Source organism: Dryas octopetala, chromosome 1 (genome assembly GCF_963921425.1).
Source record: "Dryas octopetala chromosome 1, drDryOcto1.1, whole genome shotgun sequence".
In the NCBI taxonomy this organism is placed as follows: domain Eukaryota; kingdom Viridiplantae; phylum Streptophyta; class Magnoliopsida; order Rosales; family Rosaceae; genus Dryas; species Dryas octopetala.
This window is the reverse complement of record NC_141366.1, coordinates 741,721-760,632: the sequence shown is the minus strand read 5'-3', so window position 1 is coordinate 760,632 and position 18,912 is coordinate 741,721. Positions and strand designations below refer to the sequence as shown.

General features: G+C 37.8%; 4 protein-coding genes and 1 pseudogene across 4 annotated transcripts; 2 read left to right on the top strand and 3 right to left on the bottom strand.

Moving 5' to 3' along the window:
• Positions 1-806: 806 nt before the first annotated feature.
• On the bottom strand, positions 807-2,760 carry LOC147296060 (accelerated cell death 11-like). The gene is made up of 4 exons (XM_086252263.1): positions 2,392-2,760; positions 2,097-2,269; positions 1,411-1,556; positions 807-1,087 (listed from the first exon to the last, which is right to left on the bottom strand). The coding sequence occupies exons 1-4, from the start codon at positions 2,560-2,562 to the stop codon at positions 969-971; spliced, it is 609 nt and encodes a 202-aa protein (XP_086108389.1). The 5' UTR covers positions 2,563-2,760; the 3' UTR covers positions 807-968.
• A 1,118-nt stretch (positions 2,761-3,878) lies between these two features.
• LOC147296059 (accelerated cell death 11-like) lies at positions 3,879-5,576 on the bottom strand. The gene is made up of 4 exons (XM_086229635.1): positions 5,364-5,576; positions 4,812-4,984; positions 4,568-4,713; positions 3,879-4,213 (listed from the first exon to the last, which is right to left on the bottom strand). The coding sequence occupies exons 1-4, from the start codon at positions 5,559-5,561 to the stop codon at positions 4,095-4,097; spliced, it is 636 nt and encodes a 211-aa protein (XP_086085761.1). The 5' UTR covers positions 5,562-5,576; the 3' UTR covers positions 3,879-4,094.
• Positions 5,577-6,514: 938 nt separating this feature from the next.
• Positions 6,515-11,169, top strand: EML3 (Emsy N Terminus (ENT)/ plant Tudor-like domains-containing protein). Its single transcript, XM_086236231.1, has 10 exons — positions 6,515-6,993; positions 7,896-8,101; positions 8,213-8,322; positions 8,420-8,657; positions 8,772-8,966; positions 9,088-9,156; positions 9,703-9,948; positions 10,033-10,101; positions 10,183-10,246; positions 10,751-11,169. The coding sequence occupies exons 1-10, from the start codon at positions 6,966-6,968 to the stop codon at positions 10,921-10,923; spliced, it is 1,398 nt and encodes a 465-aa protein (XP_086092357.1). The 5' UTR covers positions 6,515-6,965; the 3' UTR covers positions 10,924-11,169.
• A 76-nt stretch (positions 11,170-11,245) lies between these two features.
• Positions 11,246-13,684, bottom strand: LOC147296057 (alpha/beta-Hydrolases superfamily protein). Its single transcript, XM_086236243.1, has 2 exons — positions 13,089-13,684; positions 11,246-11,729 (listed from the first exon to the last, which is right to left on the bottom strand). Exons 1-2 carry the CDS (start codon positions 13,435-13,437, stop codon positions 11,407-11,409), a joined length of 672 nt encoding a protein of 223 aa, XP_086092369.1. The 5' UTR covers positions 13,438-13,684; the 3' UTR covers positions 11,246-11,406.
• A 1,839-nt stretch (positions 13,685-15,523) lies between these two features.
• On the top strand, positions 15,524-17,756 carry LOC147296056 (tyrosine-sulfated glycopeptide receptor 1-like; annotated as a pseudogene).
• Positions 17,757-18,912: the final 1,156 nt, after the last annotated feature.

Below are 18,912 nucleotides of genomic sequence, written 5' to 3'. Positions count from 1 at the left end.
TTTGCTCTGTTTGTACGGAAAGGTATTTGTTCCTCCTCCTACCTACTTTGGCAAGCTTTAGGAACATGAGTGGAGAACACAGTGAAAGCGAATTTGATGCCACTGTCCTTTTGGCTTCATGAAACAAGTTATGCATCAGTGATGATGCCTTGTGATTTTTAGTTCCACAAGATGAGCATCAAATACCCTTTATATCAAATTTTTTTTTGTCTCATAAGAAAAAAGAACTTATTAACTTATTTTCTGGCATCTTGGCCTAAGAACATTGACCCTTTGGGGGATTGGTTCAACCCGTAAAGGAATCTACCAAGACTACCATCTAACAAAAACACACCTACTATATCATCCTTCTTCGTCTTTTTTAAACAAGTAATTTCATTTTTTTTATGCAGCTAGTTTTGCTTCAGATGAATCTTCTAAGTTTGTGCCGTTGTTTAGTTAGTCACATTCAGCCGAAGAAGACATGGCTTAGCAGGTTGCCTTTGAAACAGGGCTTTTGCTCTGTCTCGGTGGAGTGACTGCCTCTTTTTCAATCAGAAGCTTCAGGTTAGGAGCATCACATTATTTGTGGTGTGCAGCTTCCTACTTCTGATTCTAGTATATGGATTGACTGGAGGGGAATCGATATATCCCAGAGACTCTGTATGGCCGCTTTATAAGTTTTCTGTATGATATGTTATATGTAATTCCTATGAACTGCAGGAGGTTTGGATCAAGTTAACGTGTTAATAGTTTCTCCATTTTAGTTCAATGCTTAATAAAAATACTTCAAATTTATCATTCATGAGAACTCTGAGAGTTGAATTCAAAGGTTACATATTATATATAGCGTAATGTTATTTTGCTTGACTGTGAATCTAGACCACACATTATATATATATAATCAGAATATCAGATCATCCAAAGCAAATAATTTTTTTATAGGATATCAGAACAATGCCATATTATTCTGGTAATATATCAGAATATCAGATCATTCGAAGCAATTCATCTCCCGATTTCTTTAAATGGAACAGCTGATTAATGTATTGTATCACAGAAGTTGATGCACGGACAAAGTTTTGCATTTGAACCCTTGCTGAGGCCTCTGAAATACCACATAAAATGAAGTATGTCATATAATACATCAATCATGCATCATTGTAGATATGTACAAACATGAAAAACTTGGATCCAAAAGAATTAGTAGAGTCAAAAGTATCCAAGGTTGGCATGCTTTAGTTACTTTCTTATGATGAGCTAAGCAAACTAGCTAAACTCTTTTTCTCTTTTCCATTCTTTTTTTTTAAACAATTTGGGGAAATGTACGCCAACGAATTAATAAAGCAAATGGATCAACCTATTGAGCAAAGGATATATTTTAGTAACTGAAATAATGCAGTAATGAGTTGACTAGTAGTTTGTCAGTACCATCTTCATTTAGATTCCTCAAGAGTTGTGTCCTTGTAGGAAGGGCGACCATTGCAATATAGACTCCAGTTCGGATAGCCCATCCGTGATAAGGAGCAAAAACCTGCTTATAAGCTGTAGTAACCGGAGCTATGAGGGAGTTCCCCCTGCCATAGAACACTAGGTACTGTTAGCAAGTGCTAGATGATTGCAATCACATTTTACCAAGTATCTTGGAAATCCAAATGTCCCGAGCTACTATAAAACAGACAAACAACATATACTGAGCTAGCTAACACATACAATCTAACAAACTAAGCCAAAGACCTTTCTTGTAGATTGAGTTTTGACAGTAATACTTGCATGATTGTAGATGTGTTAAGAAGGAAGTGCATGAATCAAAGCATCTATGATTTACACTGAGTTTTGACTAGTATTTTTCTTTTTTTCTTTTTTTGTTCAGAAGGTGGATCAGGCGTGAAGAAGGGCAGAGCAAGACAGGTATGAGTTAAGTGCTCTACCACTGGTTCTGGTTAAGCTATGTGCAACACCTCCAATTTGAGGACATAAATAGGTCTTTGAATCTAAACTTTGAGAAACATAAAACAACTACCATAGCGAGAGCATGAAACACTTGACAATGTTTTTACAATTTCAGTAGAGAGATAAAATGATATGGAGAAAGAATTGCCCAGAATTATACATACCCAGTGGCAAGAATTTGCTCAAACATTATCCTAAGCATGTCAACTGATCGCTTCACTCTCACGAGGTTTCTTGAATGGCTATTGGAATCCCTTTGGACGTTGTTCTGAATGTCACGATCCAGCAAAGTTTCTAGTGTATCAATTGAATTTGCAGCCTCTGCTAGATCACCAACCTTCATGAATATGTGTCGACACATGATAAGTTGAAAACCCCAAGTCTCAAGAGCCATGCAATCCAAATGGAAAGATACAGCTAGCATAGAGAAAATTAAGTTGAGGTGATAAGATATATAACCTTGGCAGAATATTCGTTTTCTGCAAATTTGAATACTCCCAGAGAGCAAAGGAGGGGAGAAAGGAGACGGCAAGCTTGGACAAATTGACCGAGCTTGATGCATGGCTTGCTTGGGGAGTTCACACTCACAGCAACACCCTTGAAAGCCTCTGCCACGTTTGTCAGAGCCATATGTACTGATGAAAAGAGTTCTCTATATTTTAGTTTTGATCTGTTTTCTGGGTGCCTTTGAGTCCTTTGGAAGTGAAGCTTAATAGTTGGGGCTCGTTTCTTGGTTTCTTACTCAAAGGATGAAAGAATCCATAATGCTTCAAAAAGAAACTAATTTAGGGGAATGAGAAGGTGAGAATTGAATTCTTACTATGGATCTTATGCTAAAGTTGCTTACCAATTGAGCTAGACGCCTCCCACTATAATTCTTCAATTATTCTTTTGTGAAACTACTCTTGGAATCTAGAACTGGACTGCTGTCCTAGGCATCTATCTTTTCATGGCATGTCAGAACCCAAAAAGTCAATCCTATATAAGATTCGCGTTCTCTGGGTTCACAAATTTGGGCTTCCTAAAGAAAGCAAAGCCATGCATTGAGCATATATGCACTTTGCTTTGGCATGATAGTGGATACAATACTTTAGGAGCAAAAAATTCATGCGGTTCTGTTTGTGCCCATTGTTGTGTTGTGGCACTGAAACAAATGTGTGCATCAAGGCTCTGGCAAAAGACCTCTGTTTTAAAGCATTCTATTCTTGATGGTTTGTCTACCATTATCTGGCATTGTAATTGGCATCAAAAGGGGCCTCTTCTGCAACATTTTGGCTAGTTATTTAAGATTCTGTAGCTAAGGGTTGAGAAAATGAAGAATGCCATTCATGATGGAATTGGAGGCCTCCTAGGAACTCTAATTGTCTGGTTGAAGGTGAATATGATCTAATTGGTACATATGCGACCAAAGAAGCAATTGCAGATGCATTAGAAAAAATGACTTCCATTAAACTCATCTGGTCTTCTTAACATCATTGACACTTGGGATGAGACTAGAAGCAAAAACTTCCCTATTTGATCCGAACCATGTTATCTAAGAATATTTACATAAGAACTACTTAAGGATTGTGGTACTGTTTTCAATATAACTAATGTTAAAGACTTGGAAATTGTAAGAAGGCTATGGAAGAATTGGTGAATTGAGCCCTCTGTAAACCCCAAGAACAAAAGTCTGTCATCTCAGATGCTTCACGGTTGTTTCTGTAACTAGGTCTGTCTTCATAACACTTTCTACCTAGTTTTCCCTAAACTCAAAATTTTCTGTTCTCTTTCTAAACCCTAAAGGTCATTTGTTTTCTTTCCAACTATGAGTGCAGCTCATAAAAAAAAAGTCATCAAACTTTAGCTGCCCAGATGTAGTTCAAAAAATTGACCAACAGTCCCTAGCAACCAGTAGGAAGCGTGAAGAATGGCAGGCAATATCTGGATGGAACTATGAGTTGAATCTGATGCTCACTGATATTAAAGGTGACATATTATCATAACCAAATATAATAACAATTCTTACAAGGTGTATCACACTGATACTCCAACTTGAATCCAGCTAACAAATGCGTGGGATTACATGCAAACATATAACTAATACACGTTACTAGCATATATGGACTTCCACTGCTACTAAATGATCAAGACATGAAAAAGCTACATGGGAAAGACTGAAGTCAAATCAAGCGTAGCACCTCTTCACCTGACTCCCTTGAATGGAATAGATTGTCAATGTACTGTATTACAGGAGCCGATGCAGTCACGAACCTTTGCATCTGAACTTTCGCCGATGCCTCTGACAAAATAGAATATCAAACAGAAGTGTCATAACCAAGGCCACAGATACCCTTGAACATAGAAAACGCATACACATTGAGGATAAATATCACAGGTCCAACTTTCCACCAAGGATTTGGCATATATACTAATATAGTATTCACAGTAAAATCAGGTTAACTATGCTCAGAGTCTCAACCTAAGATTTTTTGTTTTTTTTTTTTCATTCACTTTTCTCTATAGTAGCTAGAACAAAACTTGTAACTACATGGAAGCTGTCGTGTGTGAAACCGTTGGCCTAATATCAACAAATATGATCTAAAAACCCGATTGAGGTAGTATGACAACAAGTTATCTACTGGTATGGTCTTACCATCTTCATTTAGCTTTTTCAAGAGCTGAGACTTTGTAGGAAGGGTATACATTGCAGCAGAAACAGCTGTCCTTATAGCCCATCCATGGAAAGGGCTAAAGACCTGTTCATATGATATGCTAACTGGAACCATGATAGAATTTCCCCTGCCAGGAAAAGCACAAAAGATGAATTACATTACAAAACAACGGAAAAGACATTAACAAAGCTTGAATTTCGATAAGAGATTTTGGATAAATAAAACCTTCTGGCCAGAATTTGCTCAAACATTATCCTAAGCATGTCAATTGAACGCTTCACTCTGATGAGGTTTCTCGAATTACTAGAAGAAATCATTGCAGTATTCTGTTCTAAGTCACGATTCACCAAATCTTCTAGTGTATGAACTGACTTTGCTGCCTCTATAAGATCATTAACCTGACACCCACATCCGCACGAATTAAATAAATAACAACCCTTCAATTAAATTGAAAAAATAATAATAGTAAATCAATCAAATTTTATAATAAAAGATAAAAACTGAAACCCAAAGAAACCAAAGCACTCATGAATCCACGTACCCTCCATCGAAGAGCAACCAAGTATAGTAAAAATTATAAGTTTTCTGCTAGAAGAAGACACAAACACTTAGAAGATCCATAAAGAGAACCCCTCAAACTCAATCCACCAAAAATTGAAAATTTTGTTTAATAGGAAGACACAAGTCACACAACAACAAGATACTCAAATATTGTGGAAAAGAAAGATAGATGATAAAAGAGCAATAGAAGTAAGATGCATATCAAGTAGAGAATACCTTAGCAGAGAACTCCATGTCAGCGAACTTAAAGCCGATGCCTAATTGTCGAATTAGAGGAGAAACCAGACGACAGGCTTGGGCGAAGCGAGCAACCTCCACGCGCGGCGCCGGAGCGTTAAGTAGACTGCCCGCCAGTTGTTCGAATGCGTCTGCGATCTTTACCATAATTCTCTCTTTCTTCCTCGCCACTGCCATTTCTATCTCCTCTAGTCCGACACTCACTCTGAATCAGTGACTTGCATTGCATTGCAGCAGATTCGCGCTCTTTTTATGCATGTTACTGGTTTCACTGTTTCAACTCAACTGGGCCATGGACCGACCCGCTCTCCCAATCACCGGATCCATCTTAGGGGGCCTGGATCCCAATTTTATGGCCCAAATCCGGCCTAACAAAAAATAAAGAGAGCAGAAATGATATAAAACGCATTCTAACATGAAAACCATGAGCTTCACAACAAAAAAACGTAAATAACTTCTTGACATAAAAATAAATAAATTATTATTTACACCACGGAAGTTTAGAGTAATTCAAAACTCACACCTTATTCTTTCAATTTTTTTAATTTAGCACCCAAACTTAATTTTGATACAATTTCACTCTGTTATTTACCTGATTATATTAGACATTAAATGATAATGTGTCACAACTCACGTACATATCAAAGTTTTAGCTAACCACAAATATAAATATTGTACACATGTTATATACGAAAAGTACAAATTTCAAATTACCCGACTCTGGGACTTATGAACTGAGGTAGCAATATGCCCTATAGCCTGCCTAAATGTTACAGGCTCAGAAGAGATGTTGGTTAACTTTGCAAGTTGGCCAAAATGTGGACCTCATATTTAACAGGTCAGCATTAACATCTGGTATAATAGTTAGACAAATAGTAGTGTCAAATTGTATCAAAATTTAAATTTTAAGTATTTTTTAAAAATTTTAAAAATAAAATGCACATTATTATGAATCATTCAAAACTTAAGCGGTGTAAGTTATAAATTTATAATTAGTCAGAAAAATAAAAAAACAAGAAAACCATCAGCCAATAAGAAACACGAAACTGTTTTTTTTTTTTTTTTTTTTGCCAAGAAGAAAGTAAGAAACACAGAACTTTTGATCCGAAAAAAAGAACACGGAACTCAAACTGAATTATTAACTGAAAAAATTAGGGCGCCACAAGAACTCGTTTGAAGTCCGCGACTTCCCTCCCTCCCTCCCCAATGTCCAATCCTTCTGCTCAAATCCAATTGCTTCAATTTCACACTCCAATCCCCACTGTTTTCAGCCCAAAACTTTTCAAATTTCTAACTACGCCCCCAAATTAGAACAAGTATTCCAATCCCAATCCGCTATCAATTACACCAATCGATCGCCTTCTCCATCACTCTTTGAACCTCATATTCAACTTCTTTGAGCTTATGGGACCGCGCTGTGCGTGAAATTGCGTCCGAATTCGGCAATTTACCCGTTTTCGACGGTACCAGTGGGTACCAGTTCAAGTTCTTGACGAAATTGATCGAATTTCCGCGGGTCCGAGTGAATTGGAACTGGGTTTGCTAGGGTTTTAGTGGAAGTTTTGGTTTTGAGGGGCTGCGATGGACTACGAACTCTCAGATAGCAGTGGTGAGCTAAGTTGAATTTTCTTTTTGTAAATCTTAATGATCTTTTGTTATTCCAATGTGTATTTTGTGGGTTGTTAGAGTTTTTTTTAGCTCAGAATATTCTTGAATTTATGTTCGCTGTGATTGAATTTGGGTTTAACTGCTCTGGCTGTTCTCTTGCTGTTCAATTACTGTTTTTGATGGGATTGCCTTGAATTTTGAGCTTCTTTGGTCGACCATGATTGAAATTCGAAGAAAAGTTAATGATTTATGGATAATTAATTGTAATTTAGTGTACCCAGCTTGTGCTTCCGAGTTATTTTGATTTGTTTTCTGCTTTGTTTGTTTGTTTTTTTGGTATGAAAACACCATCTAATAGCTTCCAGTTCTACACAACATGTAAATTTGGTGCCATCATGTTGTGAAGATTGACCCCCGTTTAGGAAATCCCCCTTTATCCCTTATTGGGCTACCCCCTTCCCTTCCGTTCTAAGGTACTAGACTAAATTCATTTTAAACAGTGGGTGAGGACCCAGTAATACAAAGATAAATGCTTTTTATGGTTAGTAGACTGTGTATGCTTATAGAACACCTCCTCTGCATGAGTATTTCACAGAAACTGTTGGTTTCACCTGTATTTTATATTCTATACCAGTGTCTACAATACATTTCAGGATGAACATATTCTTAGCATTTTTATTTATATATACAGGTACTTTATGCCTGATGTGTGAGGCACAGATACAAGAAGTGGCCTGCTATTGTATTTTACATGCAATAATTTAATTGAAAGTATTGATGGGGAGAAATCCCTTAAACATGATAAAGGATTTTATGTTTCCATTGCAAAGTTCTCACAATATTTTAAGGGCCGTGTCCCTGAAACTGGAATAATAGTTTTCTAAAATCTGAAACATTTTGCAGGAACTGATGATGACCTTCCGCCATCTCATCAAAATAGATTTCAAAGAGGAGGCCGAGCTTCTGGGAATGGAAGATCTGCAGCTGTCGGTTCTACTCCATTACCTAGGATGCACAGTGACATGGAAACCCAAATCCACCACATCGAGCAAGAAGCATACTGTTCAGTCTTGCGGGCATTTAAAGCTCAATCTGATGCCATCACCTGGGTAGCTGTTTGATCTTATTATTCTTTGTTCTTTCTTCACCTGTTCATTTGAATCACAAGTGCAAATGATGTTAAGTAGGTTTGAAAGTTGGTCATCTTACATAATTTTCAGGATAAGGAAAGTTTAATTACGGAACTTAGAAAGGAGCTGAGAGTATCTGATGAGGAACACAGAGAACTTTTGTCCAGGGTCAATGCTGATGACATGATCCGGAGGATAAGGTCTGATTATTTTGTAACAGGTTTCTCTGAGCAGCAATTATGTATTACTTTTGGTTGGTTCTTCATTTTTTATGGGAAATGTTATATATACTGTCAGGGAATGGAGAAAAACCAGTGGGCTTCAACCTGGCACACTTACTGCTGCTCAGCCTGTTCATGACCCCATACCTAGTCCAACTGTTTCAGCATCACGTAAGAAACAGAAAACAACACAGTCTGTAGCTTCTTTATCACTTGGTGCTCCATCTCCTGCACTACCTCCATCCATGCAACCTTCCTCATCAGCCTTGAGACGAGGTCCTCCTCCAGGAGGCCGGAGCAAGAAGCCAAAATCAGTAAGTTGAAATAACTTTGGATTAAGAAAATGGTGGTATGATATTAATGTTCTTGGATTTGTTATTCTCTGTTTTTGTTTAACGGAGTATGTTGCCTGCTTCATCCCTATGAAGTCCACACAGTACCCTTCTACAAGTGTTTCCGGAAGGCCCCAAGTCGCTAATCGAGGTTCTTCAGGTGGCTTTGTGGCAAGTGAGCCTGCTGAGGGAACAACTTATGATCCATTAATAGGAAGAAAAGTTTGGACAAGGTGGCCTGAAGACAACCACTTCTATGAGGCTGTTATAACTGATTACAACCATGTTGAGGTATGCTCTTGTGTTGACTGAATTCATATAAACTTGATCAAGTCTAGTAATTAGCAATTTCGACCACACAGTACTCCAACAGAAGTTTTCACTAAGTCTTATAATTGTCAAATGTTGACAGGGCCGACATGCTTTGGTTTATGATATCAATACAGTGGATGAGACATGGGAATGGGTCAATTTAAAAGAGGTAAAACTGCTGCTTATTCTAGTGTTTTCTTCAGGCCTTTAACCCTTTTCGTTTACCAAAGGTAGTGTCAACATGGGTACATTAGATGAATACAGATTTTTGATGGCTGCATCTAAATTGAAGTTAGATATTTACTATTTTGAAAGATTTGAATGATCAATTTTGCATCACTGTCACAACCATGTGTGGCCATTTCTTTTGTCTGCAGCTTTATAAGGTGGCTGGACACAAGAACCCATTATTTGCGGAATATATTAAAAATTTTGGAGTGGAAATGTTGACATATAAAGAGACTTGATTTAGATTACGTGGCTAGCAAACTAGTTTTTGATATCCTCAATTGTTTTGTGCGTGTCTGTGTTTTGAGGAGGAGAGGGGGGGGGGGGTGTGTTGGGCAACTTGGCTTGTAAAAGCACCCAATACTTGATTAACAATCTAATAATAGTGCAGTGGGGTTGTGGTCCTTTAGTTTCTGTTTGTGGTTTGCCTTCTAGGCTCATTTCCGAAACCCTTCTTCCTAATTGACTTTGTACCTTTTAATGATAGATATCTCCTGAAGATATTCGGTGGGAAGGTGATGATCCTGGGATTTCTCGTAGAGGTGGTCGACCTGGACCTGGCCGAGGGACTAAGAAGTCCATGGCACGTGGTGGTGCAGTTTCAGGTGCAGGAAGAGGTAGAGGGACTGCAAAGGGTCAGTCCAAGAAGGTTTTGCCTCCACAGCAAAATGGCATTGGTAGGAAGGCTATGAGCGATATTGAAATACTTCACACAGACTCTTTGATTAAAGAGGTATAAGGAATATTATGAAGTTTTTTCCCTTTTCCTCTAATAGCTGGTGGTCACTTGTTTTTCCCTCTTTGCTTGAAATTACAGGTGGAAAAGGTTTTTGGAGCTAGCCATCCTGACCCCATGGAGATTGACAAAGCTAAGAAAGTTCTCAAAGTAAGAACCAAGCATCTTTTATGCTTTCATTTGCATTTTGTTTTTCATTGCTGGGATTGTGATGGGTTCTTTAAAATGCAGGAGCATGAACAGGCACTGGTTGATGCAATTGCAAGGCTTGAAGATGCATCTGACGGTGAAAGTGGTAATAACTAATTATATATAACCCATGTTCTATAATACATAATAAAGCTCCACTGCCTTGTGTTGTATCTTTACTTCTTTAGTCTTTGTTAGTCAGATTTGACTTGTTCTTACCGTGTACAACTTCTCAATCAAATTTATTTGTAATCTTCTTAACTAAGGGTTTAGGGTTTAGGGTAACTAAGCCCCCCCTCCCCTTCCCCCCAACATGGGTGCCCAAAAAATTGCCCCTTTTGAGTTACCTATCTTTTGCTAATCTTTTTCCATGTTAACATCAGGAAGGTTAAATATAATCGCCCATATTATGTTACACATTAGTGAGGTGGAATGCATGAACTACGCCATCTTGCTGCCATGTTACCTATATCTCATCACCCAATTACAGTGGATGGTTATCTATTATTGCAATGAATGTATTTAGGAGGCAGCATAGCTGCACAAGGTCTTGTTAAGTTTTGTTGATGACCACTACCATTTTTATTCCTGTTTTTTTACTTCAAAACAGATGAGCATACATTCTCTCAAAGACAACCAATGGACCAAGAACGAGGATGGAGAAAACGGCAGTATGACGAAATGACCGAAGGTCGGGCAGTTGATGGTTCAAATGGTAATAAAATGGGAAGAGATGGTAGAATTGCATCTGACGATCAACGTTTTGAGGGCGATGACATATGATACTTGGGGGCTTGTAATGCCCAGTCGTATTCTTGCTTGTAGTGTTGTACCATAATCTAATTTTATGACCAGACAGGTGGATATTCCTTTGCTTATCTTTTTATTGGTTAGTGGAAGCTTTAGGTTTCGTTTCATTATAGTTTAACCCTAAGCTGAGATAATGCTTATGTAACTTTGTAATATTCCTTTTATTTGTTTTTTGGGGTAATGAATGACACTTGACCACGTAAAGATTGTTTTCTCGAAGGCCACCTCTCTCTCTCTCTCTCATTGTTTGGTCGTGATATTTGGTCATCAGCAAAATGCCAAAATTTACTGAGACAGCTGCTTAATTTTACACTGATGGCACAGAACATGCAAACCAACTAAGCTCCTGCAAATTACACACGATAAGAAGTTAGCATGCACATGCAACAGCACATAGCTAACAGGAGAATCTGATCAATTCTGGCAGAGCACAACCCTATAAAATGGTTTGATTATCTACAATGATTCACTAAATTCAAAGATAAGATTCACCATCTGTGCGTCATAAGCAGGGCCTTCCATTTGGAAGTGGCTTACTCCTTCAATCAGGTGTGTTTCAACACGCCCCTTTGCAGAACTTAGCTTGTTCTTCAGCTGCTTCACGCTTGTGAACCCATCCCGGGTCCCCATTACAAAAAGTTTTGGTTTTGGCGATTCTAGGACGGCTTTATGGTGTCTACCGAAAAGGATTGAGGCAAGCATGCCAAATGGATACCCCAGACTCACATAGCCCACAACTTGTTCAATCTGATCTACTGCAGAGCCTGCAATCGGGGCGCCTACACCAGAACATAGGAGGATATTATAAAGATGAGAGAATTGTTTCACCCTGCACTGCTTAATGCTTTCCTTCCAATGGAAAAAACATTGCCGTAACAGTGTTAACTGCTATTGAACACAGCCCAATAAAAAGAAATGTCTCCAATGATTCGTAAAATGCTTTAACAGACAACGTTGGACTAAGCTCTATATCAGCCATTTTGATCTGAAGTACAAATAACATCTTATTTTTGACCAGCCATGTCTACAACACCCCACATGCACTCCATACCAGAAAGATCCTAAATCAAGCGCCATTATTTAGCACAAGAGTGGTAAAGTTTGAGCACCAAATACTTTCAAAGACATCAATAACCAAAACCATGGCAATTCAGAACACAGGAACAAGAAGTTTATGTAAGTGAAAAGGTTCTGCATCCTTTTAAAGAGTCAAATGTTTAAAACATGAGCCAAAACTCAGCCTCTCTTTTATACAGTTTGTCACAGTAGCAAGCATTCTTATGCAGCAATCCTTGTAATGTTCATTTCTCAGTCAATTGTGAGGTAGCCAGCCAAACCCAGATCCAGATTAAGTCATGAAATTTTTGTTTTTTTTTCTTAGGATCTACAGTTTTCTATATTGCCTTTTTTCTTTGCTTACAAGGAAGGATGATTGAACCTTAGACCTACCCTCCATCCCAACCCATCCCATGCCACTTGAGCTAAGACTTATGGAAAAATCCATACTTTTCTATGCTACAGTTATGCTCAACCTGAATTCCATTTTCCTCCTAACTCAAGAAATGCCACTTATAATTCTAGAGTTAATATGTGACTTACAGAGGAAAATCATCATAGTTGCACAAAACCCTCTGGATCACACCTATTTTCACTTTGAATATCATCAAAATCCCAACTTTTGGATGTTAAAGGACAGCTGGATCAGCCACACGAAAGTTAGGAATACTCAAGATCAGCATATTACACAAAATATGAGATCACTAACATTGCCAAAATAAATCAAAGCCACAAAATAATATATTTTATTTAAAGTAATTAATTTGTATTTAAAGAAGAATCTGATCACTGCTACAAACTAATACACAATTCAGAGATCCAGAAAATCATTCACCAAGCCAACCAAAGAAGAAATCTAGTAAAACTACCACAAACTAATGTAATTTTACCCAAATCGAAAGTCTGATCGCTTCTAATACACAATCCACAGATCCACAAAATCATCCACCAAAACCAATTACACAAGCAATTTAGTGACCACCCACATAAAAATACGACCTCTATTTTCACGGTAACATGCTTAATCCAAGAAAGATGCAGCAATATATATATAATATACATGCAAAAATAGTATATTATACCTGCAGAAGAACCCACCAGCAAAATCCTGTGGGCAGAGAGATTGTCAGAGACCCATTTGCACACAGCAATGACATCCTTGATTTCTGCAAACCCAGTAAGAGAAGCCTTCCCTGTTGACCTCCCAACCCCTCTCATGTCAAAGGTCACAGCTTTGTAACCCTTATCTGCCAACCCAGCTGCTATACCTCTCAAGAGGCCTTGACAACCACCCAAAACCGAGTATGGGTGCACTAGAACCACCACAAGGTTGCCCTCTTTGATCTCTTCTCTTGGTTTGAAGACCCTTGTGCGGAGCTTGACTCCATCACTGGTCTCAACTGTGCAGGACTCGACCGTACAGTTTGACATCAGAGATAGAGGGTGAGAGGAAGAAAGTAAATGGGGTTCAAGTAAAATAAGAAAAATGGCAATTCTTGAGAAAAAGAGAGAGATGGGTTCGAGGTTGGTTGGACAACACCGAAGAGAAGTGATAAAAACTTGGGTCACCAAAGTTGTTGGTTACTGTTTTATGAGTAGTGAGAAAATAAGAAAACTAGTATCGCCTTGCCGGTTTGCCCTTGCACTTTGTACTAGACATAGGATTGGGATAGACATGTTTTCTGCTTTTGCCTTTTGGTTGTTTTTTTTCTTTTTTGTTTTGGCTTAAACCAAATGAATGATCCTATGTGGTATGGAGTACGCCATCTTCGGTGGTACTTCAAGAACCAAAAGGTTACATCATTGCCTGATTTTCCAACCGAATCCTCTCACAATAGCCGGAAAAAAACTTGAGTGGATTCTCTGCCATCTCACCTTGCTGAATAGCACAACCACCCATTTAAACTTGTCACGTTATTAAACTTTAATGACAATTAATCATAATACAAAATTGTTAGAAGAGAGAGGAGAGAAGGAAATAAAAAATGGTAATCAAAGCTAATCAGTTGATCTTATACATTATTGATCTTATATTGTGTCCAACTATAAGAGTGTCCAAATATAAGAGGACCGTTACAGCGGTTGTTTACAAGCATTTTTATCTTGAGAGTTACATGAGCGTTACAATGGTTGTATACAACAATAGAAAGCTGTACATGTCTTTTAAAATAACCAGCGAAGCACTCAAGAACATGGGTGGTTCCAGCTTTGGATGTCAAGTTTGGTAATGACTTTCAGTTTCAGAAACAATATATGGCCAGCGTTGATGCCAGACACCGTTGAAGGAGGGCAGAAGGCCCAATGATGGTAAAAACTTTCAGAATTAAAATGTTGATCAATACATGGAGTTGGTCTATAGCGAGAAATTGTATGACATACAAACATATCTAACGGTGATTAATAAACTAAAAAAACTATTATTAAAAGGTAAATTCATCGATCTAATAGTTAAAAAGTATTCGTATGATATACAAATTCGTAATGTGAAATTGTCTCCGAAACCAACCTTTGAAACTAATATGCAGAAAATCACCATATGCATAAGTAGCATGTGACTCTTCATGCCTTCTCAAGATGCTGTAAATGAATCGGATAACTATACAAAACTTTGGAAGCTGGGAAAATCAAAGTTCTGTAAAGTTTCAAACATTGGTAGAGAACATTGTTGTTAATTATTAGCTTAATTTTATTTTATTTCAAAGACAGATAGCTGGCATTTCAAGTTCAAGCCAATTAAAAAACAATAAATATAATAGTGAATCAAGTCCTACTGTAACAGTTGCTTGCTGTTTTATCATGTAGAATTGAACTGCTATTCCTCTGCACGCTATCTCATCCAACTGTTTCATAATTCAAATTAAACCTCCTGATTATTATCTTAAGTCCTCTCTAATATTTAATTATCTACTTAACTCATTTCTTTTTCCCAAACCTGTCATGCTAGAAAGTCAACAGACTCATTTCAACTACCCTGAACCTATGACATGCAGTACTTACTGTACTTTTACCAGATAACATATGAGCTAACTGATTCTAGGATCTATATTCTGAGGAGTTTAATGTTACAACTTACCAGGCATGATCCAAGCCTAAAATAACTTGCTTCAAAATCACTGATGAGTGATGTTTTCCATTTTTCCATTTTTTAGTCAAATTGCTTTTACATTTTGTCCAAGTGATAAGAAAGTGCTTTGGAGTCGTTGTCAAAGTCAATGTAAGACCTTCAAATGTCAACAGTTCAGAAGAGAATACTACCAACCCATGATGGGCGGGTCCAATAAAGGAGGGACAAATGTCACTTTTTAGATAAGTCGTCAAAATCAGTAGAGAATAATTCAAACCAAGAACAGAAGAAGTTTCCAGTCCTTGTCTGGAGTAATAATGCTGATTCTTGAACAAGATTTTCAAACATTGCTGCTTCTTGCTTTGTTTCTAGCTCTTTTGTTCCAGACAAAGGAGTGCATAAATACAAATCCCTGAGCAATGCAATTTTGGTATAGCACTTCCAACAAGAACCATGGTAGAGCAGCGTAATCATCTAACTCCATATAGCATCCTCTTCATCTTTTTTGTCTCATCAAGTGTCATTTCTACAAATCATCCATGCAACAAAATGGATCAAGACTCTCTTTGGTCCTCTTTCAATATACCTTCTTCTTCTTTAAACTGGTCTTCCAATGACTGTTGCCAATGGGAGGGCATCACTTGTGATATGGCTGGTCGGGTCACCCATTTGCTGTTGCCCTCCAAAGGGCTCAAAGGCGGCATTTTTACCTCACTTGGAAATCTCACAAATCTCACCCACCTCAATCTCTCCCACAATTCACTTTATGGTTCACTAGAAACTCAACTGTTGTTGTCCTTGAATCACCTTGAAATCCTTGATTTGAGCTATAACCTTTTGTCTGGAGAAGTACCAATGTCTCTACCATCCAGTTATATCCGAATAGTGGATTTATCCAGCAATCGATTCAAAGGCACAATTCCATCTTCATTCCTCCAGCATGCCTGGGATTTAAGCAGTTTCAATGTCAGCAACAATCTCCTTACAGGCCAAATCTCATCCTCTATCTGTCTTTCTTCTTCTTCGGTTAGACTGTTGGATTTCTCCTCCAATGGATTCAGTGGCAATATTCCTCCTGGACTAGACAAGTGCTCCAAATTGGAGGTCTTTCGCGCCGGTTTCAATAATCTCTCAGGGACCCTTCCTAGTGATATTTACACTGCTCTGGCACTTGAAGAAATTTCATTACCTTCCAATAAGCTTTTTGGACCCATCAGTGACAACATTGTCAATCTTACCAACCTCACAATCCTGGAGCTCTACTTCAATAAGCTGAGTGGCACGCTTCCTTTCCATATTGGGAAGCTCTCCAAACTGAAGATCATGCTTCTTCATTTCAACAATCTACAAGAATCCACTTCCCCCATCTTTGATGAATTGCACAAAACTTACAGAAGTGAATCTGGGATTCAACCATTTGGGAGGAGATATCTCCATGCTTAATTTCTCCCAACTTACTCAACTTGGTAAGCTTGACCTTGTGGGTAATCACTTCACTGGTATCTTGCCAGTAAGCCTTTACTCATGCAAGTCCCTGAAAGCACTTCGACTGAGCTCAAATGATCTAGAGGGACAAATACAACCTGAGATTCTTTCATTGAAATCCCTGGCATTCCTCTCGCTTGCTCAGAACAGACTGACCAATGTCACTGGGGCAATGAAGATATTGATGGGTTGCAAAAGTCTCACAGTACTCATCCTATCACATAATTTTGAAGGTGAAGAAATGCCAGATGGTGATGGCATGACTGATTCTTCCTTCCAAAATCTCCGTGTTTTCGGTTTATCTGGGTGCCAATTTACAGGTGAAATACCTGCGTGGCTGTCGAAGCTGAAGAAACTAGAAGCCCTGGATCTGTCTTCTAATAGACTCACAGGATCAATACCTGGTTGGTTGGGGACTCTTCCAAGTCTATTCATTTTAAGCCTCAACAATAACTCACTTTCAGGTGAATTTCCAAAAGAGCTTTGCAGACTACAAGCCTTGGTATCACAAAAAAATAACACACAAACAGTCCATGGTTATTTTGAATTGCCAATCTACTCCCAACGCACGAATGCGTCTGTGACTGCTTTACAGTACAAGTATCTGTCCAACATGCCCCGAGCAATATACCTCAGGAACAACAGTCTAAGTGGCAAAATACCAATTGAGATTGGCCAATTGCAACTCCTTCAAGAGTTGGATCTTAGTGTCAACAACTTCTCCGGCAACATTCCAAACCAAATATCGAAACTCACGAGCTTGGAGAGGTTAGACCTGTCAAGAAATCATTTGTCAGGCGGAATCCCAGTGTCACTATCAAGTCTTCATTTCTTGTCTTCATTTACTGTTGCATACAACAATCTGCAAGGACAAATACCATCAGGCACTCAGCTCCAAAGCTTCAGTGCCACTGCGTTTGAGGGGAACCCAGGACTTTGTGGTGCCCCACTTCCAAATGAGTGCCAACAGATGAATAGTAGTGATACAAATAACAACATTCACAATGGGAATGGAATTCACTGGTTTCATCTTTCCGTGGCTCTTGGTTTCATTATAGGATTTTGGGGAGTTTGTGGACCTTTAGTGTTGAGCAGGTCATGGAGATATGCATATTTCCAATTTCTAAGCAATGTACATGATAAGATCTATTTGATGATCGCAGTGAGGATGGCCAGGATGCAGAGAAGCCTTAGAAGCTAGGCTGCTAGAGTGTGCGTTTCCAATATTTTCGAGTTTTTTCTTCTTCTTCTTTTTTTTTTTTTTGGGTTTTTTCTTCTTTTTTTACATGGCTGCTGTAAGGCATGGATTGTTCTCATAACTCAAGGTCAAGGAGTTCTCGGCAATCAGATTGGCGAGTTTGCCAATAGGGGTGGGCGAGGTGCGGTTCTATCCCGTTCTCCCCCAAAACCGGGCGCCGCGCTGGACATTCACGGTTCAGTTCTTAAAACTGTGAAGAGAGTAAAAAAACCAAACTAAACCAAACCAGATCATTTAAGGTGCGGTGTGGTTCGGTGCTTAAAATTATGAAGGGAGTAAAAAAACCAAACCAAACCAAACCAAACCAGATCATTCAAAGTGCGGTGCGGTTCTGGTCTTTTTATTACATTTACATATGTTTTAAATTTTTTAATGTTTTATAATTTATATAAAACATATGCTTTGGGGTTTGGCCATGTTGGGGTTTCGTCTTTTTATTACATTTACATATGTTTTAATGTTTTATAATTTATATAAAACATATGTTTTGGGGTTTGAGCAATTGGGTTTGGTTAGGCAAACTAGTTTATGTAACTAGACTATATAGAGTATATAGAATATATAAAATTTTAAACCTTAGGGTTTAGGGTTTAGAGAATGAGAGATGAGTTGCAACCAAACCCTATACCATAAGTTTTAAATCCTTATACCATAAACCCTAATATCCTATAGGACCTATACCATATCATAAACCTTATACCATAAATTTTAAATCCTATACCTTATATGGCATATACCCTGTACACTTATATAGTATATAACTATATATTATACCCTAGAACTATAAACAATTAAAAATTTTAGTATATAGAGTATAAACTATAAATAATATACTTTTTTATATAGAATATAAAGAATATACTAATTTTATTATATAGGGTAATGGGTATAACTGAAATTATATACTAAAACATTATTAATTTATTATTATATTATATATCTAGAAAATAGATCATAGGGTTATATAAAATATATTTTAGGGTCTAAATCCTAAAATATAGCTAGGTTAATATTAATTTTAATATTTTATTAGGGTTTAGGGTCTAAAGTGTATGAAAATGTGTACAAAAAGTGTATAAAAAGTATATAAAATGATATA

Excerpts from the sequence above, each read along its gene's own strand:
- LOC147296060 (XM_086252263.1), bottom strand. The coding sequence starts at position 2,562 with ATGGCTCTGACAAACGTGGCAGAGGCTTTCAAGGGTGTTGCTGTGAGT. Across the intron at positions 2,270-2,391 it reads AAAACGAATATTCTGCCAAG|GTTGGTGATCTAGCAGAGGC; the intron begins GTTATATATCTT and ends ATATTCATGAAG. Across the intron at positions 1,088-1,410 it reads GAGGAATCTAAATGAAGATG|AGGCCTCAGCAAGGGTTCAA; the intron begins GTACTGACAAAC and ends GTGGTATTTCAG.
- LOC147296059 (XM_086229635.1), bottom strand. The coding sequence starts at position 5,561 with ATGGCAGTGGCGAGGAAGAAAGAGAGAATTATGGTAAAGATCGCAGAC. Across the intron at positions 4,985-5,363 it reads ACATGGAGTTCTCTGCTAAG|GTTAATGATCTTATAGAGGC; the intron begins GTATTCTCTACT and ends TGTGGGTGTCAG. Across the intron at positions 4,714-4,811 it reads GAGCAAATTCTGGCCAGAAG|GGGAAATTCTATCATGGTTC; the intron begins GTTTTATTTATC and ends TTTTCCTGGCAG.
- EML3 (XM_086236231.1), top strand. The coding sequence starts at position 6,966 with ATGGACTACGAACTCTCAGATAGCAGTG. Across the intron at positions 8,102-8,212 it reads AATCTGATGCCATCACCTGG|GATAAGGAAAGTTTAATTAC; the intron begins GTAGCTGTTTGA and ends CATAATTTTCAG. Across the intron at positions 9,157-9,702 it reads AATGGGTCAATTTAAAAGAG|ATATCTCCTGAAGATATTCG; the intron begins GTAAAACTGCTG and ends TTTTAATGATAG.
- LOC147296057 (XM_086236243.1), bottom strand. The coding sequence starts at position 13,437 with ATGTCAAACTGTACGGTCGAGTCCTGCACAGTTGAGACCAGTGATGGA. Across the intron at positions 11,730-13,088 it reads GCTGGTGGGTTCTTCTGCAG|GCGCCCCGATTGCAGGCTCT; the intron begins GTATAATATACT and ends GTTCTGGTGTAG.